The sequence below is a fragment of the Tiliqua scincoides genome, chromosome 1 (assembly GCF_035046505.1).
Source record: "Tiliqua scincoides isolate rTilSci1 chromosome 1, rTilSci1.hap2, whole genome shotgun sequence".
Classification (NCBI taxonomy): domain Eukaryota; kingdom Metazoa; phylum Chordata; class Lepidosauria; order Squamata; family Scincidae; genus Tiliqua; species Tiliqua scincoides.
Genome location: NC_089821.1, coordinates 25085978 through 25101123, shown reverse-complemented (window position 1 = coordinate 25101123; position 15146 = coordinate 25085978). Strand labels below are relative to the sequence as shown.

Sequence of the window (15146 nt, the reverse complement as noted above, 5' to 3'; positions counted from 1 at the left end):
ATCCACTTGGTATGGAGGGCCAGCTGCCAATTCTCTATATTGTGTTCTAAAACGGGCAAAATAGCACATAGGGTATCCTGCATTGTGGCAAATACAGAAATATAACGAAGATCATCAGAAGAGCAGCATATAAGCATGTGTAGCCTAAGCAAAGCAACAGCAGCAGATATTTCCAATGAGTAACCAGGCCTGAGTAGGAGGGGCAGGGGGCAAAATCTCAAGAGCCCAGGCTTCCAAGGGGGCCCAGCCATGACAAAACTTCACTGTACAGAACAAAATTACAAAATAACATTTAGGTACCTCAGTCTCATCCAGGGTTGTGCTTCCACTACAGCTTTAATCCACTTTCAAAGCACTTCTATTCCTCCAATACATTCTAGAGACTGCAGTTTGTTAATTAAGGGCAGTTTTAACAGCTCTCAGATTCCTTAACAGTTGTCTCCAGAATGCGTTGGGAGAACAGAAGTGTACTGAAAGTGGATTAAAGCCGTAGTGGAAAATGCAACCCAGGTCTTCCAAATTAGTACAATTCAAACATGGAAAAGTGAAACTTGCACTTTCAGAGCAGAACTACTAGGTTCCAGTAGTAGGTCACCCAGTTCAGTTCACAGAATTCCTAGGCTCCGATAGTAAGCTCCACCCCTACCTCTACTTTAGTGTGTATCTCTAGAATACATGGCATGGGATCAAACCTCTGTGTGTTTTGGCATTGTCTGAAGATGAAATTAGCAGTGTGGACTACACATATAAGTCTGGAGCACAGAAAAGAAAAAGAAAAAGATCAGACTTTTTCCCCCCCACCTAGGCTTTATTTCAAAATCATCACATAGTGAAAGCCTGTCCCTGAATGCCAGTGCAATATTAGAAGAAAAGCAAGTGAGGAGTATTTTGAGGTAGAAGAGCGGAAATGCAGTAGCACTACTCGAAATAAGGAAATTATCCCATTCTGATATATATTTTCATTTAATTTCAATCTCACTCATGCAAAGTTAAAACTGTCAATTAAAATCTTTTTTTAAAAATGTATTAACATCTTGTTTGCAGGAACATTTAGGAAGGGGGCCCAATCAGGCATCTTGCCCCAGGCCCAGCGCCAGCTCTCAGCAACCCTGTGGTTAACTGAATGGGAAGGCAGCACAAGCAATCGGTAGCCATCAGCAGTGGTACAAATGAGGGGGTCTGGTGAAGTATTTGATTAGTTCTTGTCTGTCTCAGTTCAGGCAACCATGCAGATGCATTTTATACCTAGGCATTGGTTTTAGTCTTTAAGTTTTATTTGCAAAGAAATGAATTTGGCAAGCATCAACCAATTAGCTGAGAACTTTGGCCCTGCTTGCCAGCTTCTCATTGGCAGGCAGGCAGTTCACACAGCACACACTTGGCTGTTATCAAGGTGTCTACAAGCCGTGGAACTCAAAACTCTTGAGGGAGTGGCAGGAAAGTAAGCAGACCAGCAGCCTGGTATACCAGATTCCAGCTGAACAGCATATGGACCACTGGAACAATACCAAGGAAAAAAGTGCACCCAGGAGCATTAGAACATAAGAGCAGCCCCACTGGATCAGGCCAAAGGCCCATCTAGTCCAGCTTCCTATATCTCCCAGTGGCCCACCAAATGCCCCAAGGAGCACACGAGACAACAGACACAACCTGTGGCCTGGTGCCTTCCCCTGCATCTGGCAATCAGAGGCAGCCTGCCTCTAAAAACCAAGAGCTTGCACATACCTACTATGACTTGTAACCTGTAATGAACTTTTCCTCCAGAAATTTCCTCCAGAAATCAATCCCCTCTTGAAGGCATCCAGGCAAGATGCCATCACTACTTACTGTGGCAAAGAGTTCCACAAACTAATTACACGCTGGGTAAAGAAATATTTTCTTCTGTCTGTCCTAACTCTCCCAACACTCAATTTTAGTGGATGCCCTCTGGTTCTGGTGTTATGTGAGAGGGAAAAGAGCACCTCTCTATCCACTCTGTCCATCCCCTGCATGATTTTGTATGTCTTAATCACATCCCCACTCAGGCGCCTCTTTTCTAGACTGAAAACCCCCAAACGCTGTAGCCTTTCCTCATAAGGGAGGTGCCCCAGCCCAGTAATCATTTTGGTTGCTCTCTTTTGCACCCTTTCCTTACCTTATTCTTGCCTTACTGTCTGAAGCAGCCAAAGGGGTGCTCAGTTCCCTGCCAACTGTGGCATCATTGTTACATTTGTATGCCTTGTGTCGGCTGGGACAGAGAGAAGGGTAGGCAAGATTGGTCTCATGGCCAGAAACGGCAGCGAGTTTGCATGGAGAGTAGTAATGGCTAAATTTGAACCTTGAAACTGCTTTTCAATTATTGGCCTCAGTCATGGATTACAGAGGAGTAGTAAGGGGGGAAAAAACATACCTGGAGTATATGTTTTTCCCTTCTCACTGAGAAATCCCAAATACATACCCCTTCATCAGGGATTGGAAGGAAACGCTTCCAGGTGCATTTGAGCTCCAACATCTTTCCCTTTAGAACCAAAGTACTGGCACTCATCATGCAGGACTCTTCCATCCATCTGCCTGAACAGTTCCCAGAATGCTCAGCAGCATGGACAGGAAGCAAGAGAGTTTTACTTCCTGTAGTTCACATCCTAACATTCAAGACACTAGACCAGCTAGCCAAAAGCATTGCCGACTGCTGGCTTTATTGACTTGCAGCCATAGGAAATGCATACAAAAAGGGACCCACCACCAGCTCTGGAACCAGTTGCATTTGAATGGAAGAAGGAACAGCATTGGAACTGTGAGGTTTCTTCAATATAGTGTTCATAGTTCACAGAAGATACTTAAAATCCTTTCGCTTCTCTCTGTAGGAATCTCTGTGATATCAGCATAAGCCACAGAGGGGCAATTTAAAATCCCAGGGCTGGCTCCCTCTGCATAAAATCATCCTGTCACCACATGCTTCTGTTTTTAGCCTGAGTCATCTCTGGCTGCGACAACCAAGCTGAGGCCAGATCAACCCCAGTTGTAGAAATAAATTTTCTGCCAGGCTGGCAAGTAATCCATCAGTGGTCCTGAAAGGAAAGGAAAGTGCGGAGAATGAATACAAAGGAAGTCCTTCAAGTGACATGTTGGCAAGTACTTGTCCTGAATTACTCTCCATAGGGACTGCAGCTTGGGAATGCTAGAATGAGAACCTGGAGAGCAATGGATAAGGGCCAATTTCATTGGGCTAAAGGTAGGCACTGTCTGGAGTACAGCACAGACCCCAGCACTTCTCAGTTTCTAAGTGCTCAGTTGGGTCCCTGTCCTGTCAGAAAATTACTTTTTGCAGGAGGAGAAGCACAGGTCTTGTTACTCCTAAGAATCTGCACAGTCTATGTTTTGCACAGCATTTTCCGGATGCTAAATTATAAACACTGCTAACTCTCATGCCTCTGGAGATATATATAATATTGGCAAGCAACACCTTAGCATTAAGGATAGAAGTCGCCTTCTCCTGCCCAAGAAGGAGAGAATTGGCTGACATTCCTACAAACCACCATTAGGGTACCAGGCCCTCTAAGGATCTGAAGACACTTTTTCATATTTGTAGATAACAGCATCAAATGCTTTGGCACCCAAGTTTTCCAGCCCTGCCGTTTTCCATACATCCTGAGTACCCTTAAGCTTATGGAAAATCAAGGGCTCTGTGAACAGACACACAGATGTGTACCAAGATTGATGGAAGCGGTGGCATAGCTGGAGGGGGGCGGAGCACTCAGCCTGGCGGGAAATGGGTGAGCAGCCCCTCCCTTGGGAGCCATTCCCGGCAGGGGACAAAACGGAGCCAGCTCCTAAGAAATGACTCCTAAGAAAGGGGCTGCTCACCCACCTCCCTGCCAGGCCGAGTGCTCCACCCCCCTCCAGCTACGCCAACGAATGGAAGTGCCTCTTCTGGGTCTTGCTTCAGCCTCTATCATTTTCTTTTGGAAAGACCACTACAGAGCAGTCCTCTACTTACGTGTGACTAAGCCAACTCCGGGAACATAGTCTGCCAACAGGCGCAGTAGAAAGATAATCCTGCCCCTGCAGGAAGAGTAAAAAAAGACATGTGAGCCCCCGGCAATGCCTTCTGCCCCAGTGGGAAAGGGTCCCTCAAAACTAATCAGCATGATTAGTGCTTACCAGGTACAACTTCCAAGGGGCCAGGGCACCCTCCTCATTCAGAAGTCATATGGTTTCCTATTGGGGAGGGTTGTTTGTCATGCAGGGGACAGAAACAGACTTACTCAGAGTATCTGTCATAGAAAGGAGATCTCAGCAAGTAGTAGAGAAGCAAGACAGTCCGGCGTCTCAGCTCCACACGTTCACGCTTGTTGAGGTCCTTTATGTCACTCAGTAAACTCAAGCTGCAGGTGAAAGAGCAGGGAAGTCACAAAAGGCAGCTTCCGTGCCTTGGTGAGCACTGAGCACCTTAAGAGATTAAACTTGACTCCTTACCCAATCGATAATATTTAACATGCAAACTGCTAGGCCTCAAGGCTGCCTGGGAGGAATATACTCCACAGCTTGAAAGCCCTTCCTCCTGATCTCAGGCAGATAGGAGCAAGTCTTGTCAGCACTGAGAAATTCTGCACATGCTCAAAAGGCGCTGTCTTTTTAACTTTTATGTGCACATTCCAAAACTGAGCTCTTGCCCTGAAAACAAATTCTAAAGCTGCATCCTGGCTCAAATTCAATTTGGTCCCACCCCACTGAGGACAGATGAAGAACCAGACAGCTGGTTCCCCTTCCATCTGGGAAAAAGTGTAAACAGAGTCAAAACACTGATGATTATGTCACAAAAAATGGGTAAGAAATGAAAAAAAGGAGCCAAGACCAAGAAATACTTTTTGCCGAACTGACCTTGCAATATCCAAGATTCCTGACAGGAGCCAGGGTTTCCAAGATCTCTGTCCCCAAACCCCTAAGCTCATCACTAGGAACAAGGGTTAAGGAATGAACAAGCACAAGAGGTCCATCAAAGCCTGCAGGAGAAGGTCTAGTACCATGAGCCCAGACAGGGAACAGTAGCTAAGCCTCAGCACCATTGAGACAAAATAACAAAAGAGGTGAATGGGAGCAAATCCTACAGTCCTATGACTGAAACAAAGACAACTAGCACATGCCTGGGAGTCAAACCCTCTCAACATGAAGGATGCTTTACACTGAGACTGGAGCTCTCTCTAGTGGTATACAGGATACACTGCAAAGTCCACTGTAAACCAGGTTAGGATACAGTGGAGCAAGGGACGGGTAACATAGACAGACTCTGCAATCATTTCCTGGGTGCTCAAAGAGGTTGGAGGTTGGTCCATCTCCATTGCTCTTCGGTTCTCCTCCTCCTCCCGCAGCTGAGGTGCTCCCCAATGTCTGGAATGCAGGGACGGGGCTGAAATTAAGACAAAGGCATGGTTTTGAATAAATATTGCATTTTGGACAAATAATCAACAGAACATCTGCTGCCACTCTATGTCAACATTTGTGGCCAGTTTCTGTAATATGCTTAACACGCATTAACACACACACACACCATTTGCAGCCTGGCAACACATACAGAAGCCCAGGTTTCACCCTGTACAACATAGGTGAAAAGATACTTACTGCTATCGAGGGACCTCACAACACGGTTAGAGCGCTTCCCTACGTATATCCGTTCCTTCCCCGCAGAGTTGCCCTCCATGTCTGTCAGGAGACAGGTGTATAAAACCACAGCTAGCATTGACTGAAATTCTCCATGCAGCTTTTAGTTTGCTCAGGGTAGAAGCACTAGCCAAGAACAGCAAACTGACAGGAATGGGAAGAGTGGGTATTTTTTAAGTGCCATTTAAAACTGGTTCCTCTTCAAGTTGCTGGCACCAAACAGTTCCTAACAAGGCATCAGAATGAATCATTCAAGCTTTCGACTATGACCTTCCTACACAAAGCAAAACTGTGAGTCCCACCCACTCTGTGTTCACAGAATGGGATCTAAAGGACCTTCATATGGCACAGATACAGAGCTTGTGGTTTGGCAGCTGAGGCACCTATCTTTACAATCAGAGGAGTGTTCAGTTTCTGGTGTGGCATCACATTAAAAAAAGTACAGCACAAACAGGATGGAAACTACATAATCATCTGTATTTTATACTCCTCTAAGGTAGGCATGTTCAGCAGGAGTCCCCTTCCATTTTGGGCCCACACTAGACAGCACAAAGAAGATAGAACACAGACATCCAGTTCACGAAATTGTAGCTCAGGCATGCAAAGATTTCTGTGTTTCTTTTCGGAGCACAGTGGTTCTGTTTTAGGGGTGTGATCTGTCTCAGCTGCGATTCTATTGGTCTGCTCTAATAGTCCTGCATTCAGCACAAACTGAGGGGTTTAATACTACCATCAGCTCGAAAAGAAGCTACACTACAGAGTCCTCTAATTTCTTTCTAGGCCCTTTGTTCCTATTCATTAAGACCTTAGGCAAGCTCACAGGAGGGTATCATATTTATGGCTGAGCTCAGCAATACCTGTGCACACAGAGACTCACTAGAAGTGAATGTTAGCATGAAGCAAGGCAAGGAAAAACATGAGCATTTCCTGTTACACACAGTGGTCAAGAGGGGTTGTTTTCTTTCCCCAAGCTAGTAGATATGAAAATTGTTCAGCTGAACCGCCACCAAAACTACCTTCCATTCCCTATTACTAAGCCAAAGAGGCTGCTGCTCACAAGACTCTCGACTCACCTTTCTGCAGCAATGACTGCCTCCTGTCTAGTGGCACAATGGGAGGTGATGTCTGGATGCCAGTTTTGTACCAGAGCAACAGCAGGAGGCGCAAGATGGCCCTGTGGGTTAGAGCCAAGCCATAGACTGTGAGCATCAGGCATACCCTGGAACTGTAGGCCAAGAGACTACAAATACACACGATGGTGCTTTGCACTGGTAGACAATTCACGAATTCATGCAGTCATGATGCTGCTTGGAAATGGCTCATTTTCAAACCAGGCAAAAAATGGGCTTATCATGGTTAAGTGGTTCTGTAAGAGTTTTGCCATGTGCACATACCATGCTTTTGCACTTCAAAAATTTGAGCAGTGGCTGTGAGTTTGCAAGCTGCTAAGACGAGTGACACGCAATACCCTGAGCACAGGCTGAAAGCAAGTGGGTCTTGTCAACAGAACTAAGGCTATGTGGGAATTGATTCTGAGCAGCATCTTTAGATCTATTCTGGATTTAAAAAACAGGCATAAGTATACAAGGTGGTCAGTCAACCTTCTTCATATTTAATTGGTCACAACCATACCTACATGCTTCAGGTCTGCCACCTCATCTGCCGTCCTCCCTTGAGCAGCAGCTGCTTCTGAACCCACCCCACACTAGAGCCAAAGGGGCTCCTAGGAAGCACCTGGCTTCCCAGAATGCCCCAGGTGGCACCAATTGTGAGATTCCTGCCTGGGAACTGGGTGCCAGAATTTCCAGCTACAACCACTGAAGGAGAAGTGAGGAGGGAGAGAACAGTGAAACAGCCGGCTTGGGTGAGGAACAGGGCTGGACCATAGCCACTGGGGAAGGCTGGAGAAATGTCCAAGCACCTGTGAAGCTTACAGTTCCTTGAACAGGCCCAGTTGGAATGGGGTGCTGCCCAAGTATGAACACCTAATCCTGTAAGCATCACAAATGGAAAGAACAACAGAAGACAAGGCAACGCCCATGTTCTCATAACCCGGAACAGTGGTTTTCAAACTTTTTAGCACTGGGATGCACTTTTTTAAAATGACACTACATCAGGACCTATCTAGCTTTATGAGACTAAGGAAAGGTGATCTAGAAAGACATATTTTATTTATTTACAAGTAATATTTTAGTTTTTTGCAAAAAACACAATCCATTTCTCTTAATGTGATAGCACAAATGAATTAGCCTCAGGGCTTAGTTATATGACCCAGCCTTCAACTGCCCCCACTACCTGTTATGGATGGATTTGGATAAAAACACACCATAAAAAAGGTGCTTAAACATTTATCTCCCTATATTTATACACAAGCCTGAAAACTGCAAGAACTCAGCTCTTTGTAGGGCAGCTAGCAGCTATCTGATTTTTGACTAGCCTCAGGGCTTGAAGCAGTTAGCTGCCTGATCATTCATGTTTTCATTGGATGCTCTGTGGGACTCACCAGAAGTCAGTTCATAACCACCAAGCAGGTCCAAACCCACAGTTTAAGAAACACTGACCCAGAGCATTGTGGCATCATAGCTCTATGAAGTTTTGCACCAAGAGGCCCAGGGAGTTCCTTTCCCAACAAGTTCTTACATGCTCTTTGGATTTATTTATGTCAGACAACATCCCCTCCGCCCCATTTAACACTCACTTGGTTAGCTGGATGAGGACAATGATGGCCCACCGGCCAGTCTCACCCCACACCTTCGCAACCCCCATCTCGGCAAAGACCTCCAGACATTCGAGGACACTCAGCCATGTTAGCAGTTTCTGCTGGGGAAGTGACTGCAAAGCAAGAGGCAGGCAAGTGTGTGAGGAGACATGATCTGGCTGGCTTCATTTTATAGCACAGATTCCTATCTCAAACAATATCCAGAAAGTTCTGCTGGGGGTGGAGAGTAATAATGAATTGGCTGGCATTCAAGTGGGTGTTCCAGCATTAAATACTCTAGATTTGTTAGACCCATTTAGTTTCATGCAATCGGACAGCAACAGAAATCTATATCTGACGGCAAAGAGGTTATCAAATCACCAGCTCTCTTACCACACAAAAAGTTTTATTCAGTACCTTAAATATTGGAATTTATGCTGGTAGGGGAAGGGGGATAAGTAATGGAAAAGGGCCGTCCCCATCATTCCCTTAGCTGTTCACTGAAGGATTTACAGTGTTGAACTAGATAGCTATTTAAGCTGATCCAGCAATACATTTCTTATGACAGCAGAAGGCAGTACTGTTAGAGCAGTAAAGTGAGAATGAAAAGCTCTGCATTCAGATAATTACTGTTAATGCAGTTCTGCAAATTGCATAGATTTACTTAACCCCTGCTAATTGGGTAAGAGGCGCTTTTTCAAGTGGGTGCTCCTTTTTTTAGCAGGGGGAGAGTAACTGGCCCACCTCACCCCAGCAGTGTCTGTTCTAGTGGCTGTCTGCTAGTATTCATTTGCATCTTTTTAGATTGTGAGCCCTTTTGGGGCAGGGAGCCATTTAGTTATTTGATTTTTCTCTGTAAACTGCTTTGTGAACTTTTAGTTGAAAGCGGTATATAAATACTGTTAATAATAATAATAATAATAATAATAATAATAATAATAATAATAATCAGCAGCAGCAGCAGCAGCAGCAGCAGCAGCAGCATAAGTTGTTCCGTTGCATTGTACCATCTGGTTTGACCAGGTGTAACGCACTGTCTCGGCATCTAGGGCAGTCACGTGATGCCACTTCCGGGTTCTCCCGGGGGGGGGAGGCACTCGATTGCAGCGGCTTTGACCCAGTTCCTTCTCATTTTTGACAAATGATCCTTCAAATTATGTTTGTCAGCATTTTTTAAAAAGCCAAAAAAACTTTTTTAAGCCAAATTAATTCTTAGAAGCCACTGCAATTTGCATCAGTCAACCAAAGAGCTATTTTCTATTTCCCATGCTCCAAGTTGCAAGGCAAAGAAGGGCAGGGAAACACATGAGCTTTAACAAGATAGCAAAACCAGAAGCTGTGTCCATCAGACTGTAACTGCAGGGCTGCTCTCTCGCATGCATTTAAAAGACTGGAATGCAAGAGCCAAGTTCTGACCCCCAAGCAGGGGAAATGCAGACTGTTGGTTTATAAAAGTCTAACCCAGGGGTGCTCACACTTTTTTGGCTCGAGAGCTACTTTGAAACCCAGCAAGGCCCGGAGATCTATCAGAGTTTTTTTTACAGTGTTCGCGCCATCATAACATATAACATTTATGTGTACAATGTATGTTGGTGTACCTTGAGCCCCACTGAGTATAACAGGACTTACTCCTGAGTAGACATGCCTAGGATTAGGCTGTGAGGCTGCAATCCTAGCCACACTTACCTGGGAGTAAGCCCCATTGAGTACAATGGGCCTTACTCCCGGCGTTTCCTCCCAGAGGCACCTGAAGGGGGGGCACTCCGCGATCTACTCATTTTGCCTTGCGATCTACCGGTAGGTCGCGATCCACCTATTGAGCACCCCTGGTCTAACCCATCTTTCATCTTCACAACAGAACACCCGAAACAGCTAACAATTTCCATTAAAAACATACTCTACACAAACCCATTTTGACAATAAAAAATAAAAGAGCAAAAAACACCAACACTGACAATTAAAACAGGGAGTGAATAAAATCACAACTCAAAACTATAGTAAAGCACCTAAACAAGAAGTTATTCAACTGGTCCCGAAGATTATTGAGGAAGGGTGAGCCAGACTTCTCAGTGGTGGCACTTTCACAGTATGGAAAGTCATACCTTGGGAACAGCCCATTCTTGAGCTCACCAACCACTCATCAGGTGGAGGAGGGACATACAACAGTGCCTTATCCAAGGATCAAAGCAGGCAGATAGGTTCATATAGGCAGGTTGTTCTAAACCCCCGTAGGGATTTTTACAATTGAATAGTTCTAGTCTTTCATAGAACTCCTCCTTCCAGTTGGATTCCTTCCCGGTCTGGCCTCTCTCTGGCCCTTCGCCTCCCATGCTCCACTTGACGGCAACTCCTCTCTGCCACCGAGGGTCAGCTCATCAGTATATCAGCGTGTGGTCAGTTCTCGGGTACTTCCGGTTGTTTCGAACTGGCAACCTCAGATCTTCAGGCATACAAGGCAGCAGCTCTACCAACTGAGCCAGACTTCCTGCCCTTGTGGTCATAACTACCACTTGCACATCCAGGAGCACACACGCAATGGGGAAGTGCAACCTTGCCCAGAAAAGGCTGAACAGCTATTCTTGGAGCAGCCACACAACCAAAAGAACCTCTGTCTCATTTAGATTCCCTCCCAGATTGTGTATCCCCCACCCCCACATAAAGATCCTTACCACAGGAAGGGAATGCTGCAGCTCCTTTCGAAGGATCCAGTCATTTAGCAGCACCAGCAAACTGGAAGCAGAGTACACTGAAAAAGAAGAACAGGGCAGGTGTGGGAAGCACGCAGAAAAACCCTTCTGTTTATAATCAAGACAAAACATTGTGATCGTATTAGGAGCTGGACTCCTTCAGAGACTATATCACATTAAGATAAGTCATCACTACCATCTCCCTGCAAGTCTTCTCAATTATCTGACTTTGTCATTAATATATTAGCAGGCAACTCCCTTAGCTGTTCCTCACACCCCCCAATCCAGTCTACAGAAATGGAAACCTTGTCCAGTTTCCTCAACATGTTGTATCAGTTGGTACTCTCAATTTGATCACCACTTGCACCGTTTCAAAATGGCTGTACGCTACAAGGGCCATGAGGTTCTGCTATCCATGGGACTCAGAGGCAGTAACTTGAGGCAAGGAGTGGTCTCCTCCATCTGCCCACTTGCCATCACTGCTTCACCCCCTCCCTGGATTGGAAAAGGAATGGGGAACAGAACAGAAGGAAAATGCATGGAGATGAATGGTGGGCTGAAGTCACACTTTAGCCCTCCACTCTTCTCTCTTCTACACTTCCTCTTCCAATCCAGGGAGCTGGAGGAGCAAAGGCTGGCACATTACCAGGCAAGACTGGGGGAATATTTAGCACCCCACCTTAGGCACCAGGAGATCTTGTGCCAGCCCTGCACTCTGATTTTTCTATACCCTTTGGCTTCAGTAAGTAGGGTGGGCTATACAGAAAATTGATTCTTCTGTGCTACTTACCAAGCTCTGACAGTTCATGCGAATCAGAAAACCGACCTGGAAAGTAAATATAGGTAAGAGATGAGCCACAATTGTATACTCTCTTGAAAACAGTCCAAGCAGTTCTTCTGAAGGCAAAAAGCCTTTGAAGCAACTCTTACACAAACAAGCTGACAGGTTGCTTAACCAACCCAGAGATTAACATCCACAGAACCCTTCTCATACATTCAGCTCTCTCTCTTATTAGAAAAAAAAAAGAGATTAGGCCAGTTTCTTATAGGCTACTGATAGGCGCTTTATCATCAATTGGGTCTTTTTGTTATCACCTTTTAAGAAAGCAACATTACATTTTCCAATTACCAATTCCAATTACCTGAGGGAACGTCAGTAAAAAATTTGGAAAAGACCCAACACAGAAGGTAACCTGAACACAGTTTCCTGTGTCCAATATATAGTGCCAAGCAGAAAATTGGGATATTTTTAACACTTTTACTGGTGTTGTGAGTGGCATCCTAAAACTCAAGCAAAAGGCAAATAAAACGCAGATCTCCTAGTTATGCCTCTGCTTGGAAGCCAGAGACAGGGTTATGAGAAGCCCCAACTTCTGGGGCAGTGATGTCACATGTCATTGTGATGTCACTTCTAGGTTGTCCCCAAAAGAGTAGGTGCTAGTGCTCTGTGCTCTCCAATGGAGAGCCTCAACAGGAGAAGAATGGAAGCGTGTGAAGCCACCAGCACCTCTTCCTCCGGGAGAACCCAGAAGTGACTGCCTTGCAAGTTGTCCCACTCCCCCCAGGGACGGACCTAAGGGGGGGCCATGGGTGCATGTCCCCCCAAACCGTGGCGCTAGCAGGAAGGTGCTAGCAAGAAAGAGAGCAGAGTTGGAAAGGGTGCCCAGGTCTTCCTGGCAGGTAGATCTGAGCTCCAAGTCCAGGTGGGAGCCTAGGTCTACCTGCCCAGTAACCTTCAACCATGAAGGCCAGTTCAACCGGGAGCCCAGGCCTACCTGCCCAGAAGAGGCAGCTCCTGAGGGCAGAGTCGGGAAACCAGGTCTTCCCAGCAGGTAGATCTGGGCTGCAAGTCCGGGGGGGGAGCACAGGTCTACTTGCCCAGCAAACCTTGAGCCAAAGTTCAATGGGAAGCCCAGTGGAGCTCAGGTAGTGCTCACGCCTCCCCCCACACAAACATGGGCTCCACCCCTGGCTCCCCCAGGCATAGCTCCAGGGGCAGGTGCCCCTCAGACCCCACCCTAGTGACACCTCTGCCCCCAAACCAAAGGGAGGAGGAGGGACCCAGTTCAACACAACACCACTACTACTTCCATGGGGCTGCCCTGGCAGGGCTCCACTGCATGCTCAGCACCCGCATAGAGGGGTAGGTCCAGGGAGGCCATGGGTGTGTGCCCCCCCCCAAGGTGGGGAGCAGCCCAAGCATGGCTGGGAGCCCAGGTCTACCTGGCAGGTAGACCTGGGCTCCAAGTGTGGGAGGGAGCCCAGGTCTACCTAGTCAGCAAGCCACAGCTCAGCTGGGAGCCCAGGTCTACCCGCCTGGTTGACCTGGGCTCTGGTTGTGCTCATGGCTCTTGCCCCTCCCTCCACCCCTACCTGGCAGCAGGTAGGAAAGGCCTCGCACGGTGCTCTCCAGCTGGGCAGTGGCGGCCGGGTGCCGCTTGACGTACTCCTGATAGCGGAGGCACAGGTGCCGCAGCCTCCCCACCACCGGCCCTCCCCGCTCCGAGCAGGCGGCCATGACTGCCACGCACTTTACGTACTGCCCGCACCGCAAAAGCCTCTGTGAGTACAGCGTACGCGCGCTTCCGGTTCGGGCTGCGCTCTTGGCCACACCCCCTCTTACCTCGCTCTCCTCTCCCTCTCTCCGCGCCTGCGCCCATCGCTCCGTCAAGGAGGACGCCTCGGAGGCTAAAGAAATCGAGCGCCGAGGGAAGAGCAAGAGAGAGTGTGTCGAGCGCAGAGCAACCCGATGGGAAGGGTAGAGGAGGTGCCTTTAAAGGGCTGAGAGAGGCGTGAGTATGTGGTGGAGGAGAAGTGGGTGTGTTTGGCTGGTTGCTTGCCGGGGGGAGGGAGAAGAGCGTCCTCTCCAGGGGTGCTGCTGAGGAGGGGGCATCCTCTTAGGGGTGCTCCTGGGTGCTGCTGGGGAGGGAGGAGGCTCCCTGGTAGGCTTGTTGCTCCTTGCCTGGACAGGGGCAGCTGCAGCAGCATCAGGTGGGTGGCTGACAGCAGAGCCACCCACATGGGAGCCCTCTGGGTGCAGCAGTGGCTCAACAGGGAGGTGTCAGAGGTAGAGAGGCTTGTGCAAGGGTAGGGTTGCCTGACACAGAGGGGGACAGAGTGCCTGCACCTTGAACCATTGTATAGAAAAAGAGGGAATGTTGGCAGGTGCACCTCTTTAAACCAGTGATTCTCAAACTTACTGGCATCAGGACCCACTTTTTTAAGTGAAGCTCTATTGGGACCCACCTAGGTTTACCAGACTTTAAGAAAAGGAGATCTAGAAAGACATAATATTTCATTTATAAATAATAGCCCCCCAAAAGATCCTCAAACATTTGTCTCCCTCTGTTTACATATGCTTGCAAACTGCAGGAGCTGAGCTCTTTTGCAGGGCAATTAGCAGCTTTGCTGCAACAAAGTCTGTGATGTGCATCTTTTTAACAGATTATGCCATGAAAAGAAAGCAAAAAGACTTTCCTGCTACCATAGTATCTCTGAATAGCCAAACAAAACTGAAAGTCACTAGTCATAGACTAAAAGACATTTAGTCATAGATTAAATGACACAGACATTTTTAAAGACTATGGAAAAGTAGTTAAAGCAGCTGTGAAACTACTTTTCAGCAGAATGGTATTCTTGTGCACTGTGATATCTTTGTGAGTTGGCAGTGTTTCTCAAACTGTGGGTCAGGACCCACTAGATGGGTTGCAGACCAATTTCAGGTGGGTCCCATTCATTTCAATGTGTATTTTATTTTTTAATATATTAGACTTGTTGCTGCCATGGAGTGTGACTTCATTTGGGGAAATGTTACAGATCTGTACTTTTGACAGGCTACAATATATAAATATTTTTAACAATGATAGTCAATGGGGTGTATACCTGGGTAAGTGTGGACACGATTGCAGCCTTTGGGATGCTCAGGGAATTTTTTTTTAACAGATCAGCAACTGCTTAGGAGGATTCTTCTTTATTTTAATATTTTTTAAAAATTATACTTATTATATACTTCAGTTACTTAGGCTGCCGTCATAACCACACTTTCCTGACAGTAAGCCCCATTGAACAAAATAGGATTTATGTCTGAGTAGACCTGGTTAGGACTGTACCCGTACTTATTTAAT

General features: G+C 46.7%; 2 protein-coding genes across 4 annotated transcripts in view; one reads left to right on the top strand and one right to left on the bottom strand.

The window, feature by feature from the left end:
- Window positions 1-944: 944 nt before the first annotated feature.
- PEX16 (peroxisomal biogenesis factor 16) lies at window positions 945-13626 on the bottom strand. Of its 2 annotated transcripts, XM_066631981.1 has the most exons (11): window positions 13396-13623; window positions 11813-11848; window positions 11005-11081; window positions 8336-8469; window positions 6711-6811; window positions 5599-5679; window positions 5234-5386; window positions 4861-4933; window positions 4245-4364; window positions 3977-4041; window positions 945-3047 (listed from the first exon to the last, which is right to left on the bottom strand). In XM_066631981.1, exons 1-11 carry the CDS (start codon window positions 13538-13540, stop codon window positions 2989-2991), a joined length of 1044 nt encoding a protein of 347 aa, XP_066488078.1. In that variant the 5' UTR covers window positions 13541-13623; the 3' UTR covers window positions 945-2988. The 2 variants fall into 2 exon arrangements, with proteins under 2 accessions (XP_066488078.1, XP_066488085.1); XM_066631988.1 differs by lacking the exon at window positions 5599-5679 and having other exon boundaries at window positions 13396-13626.
- A 115-nt stretch (window positions 13627-13741) lies between these two features.
- Window positions 13742-15146, top strand: part of LARGE2 (LARGE xylosyl- and glucuronyltransferase 2) — a 52803-nt gene continuing 51398 nt past the window's right edge. For both annotated transcript variants that reach the window (XM_066634708.1, XM_066634703.1), the window contains exon 1: window positions 13742-13814. The gene's annotated coding sequence lies outside the window, so the exon portion shown is untranslated. The remainder of the gene's footprint in view (window positions 13815-15146) is intronic.

What these genes read in the sequence shown, in the direction of transcription:
- PEX16 (XM_066631981.1), bottom strand. Translation starts at nt 13,540, where the DNA reads ATGGCCGCCTGCTCGGAGCGGGGAGGGCCGGTGGTGGGGAGGCTGCGG. An exon ending in GCATGAACTGTCAGAGCTTG is followed by an intron (nt 11,082 to 11,812) that starts GTAAGTAGCACA and finishes CTTCTTTTTCAG; the next exon opens with TGTACTCTGCTTCCAGTTTG. An exon ending in TGCAGCATTCCCTTCCTGTG is followed by an intron (nt 8,470 to 11,004) that starts GTAAGGATCTTT and finishes CTTGCTTTGCAG; the next exon opens with TCACTTCCCCAGCAGAAACT.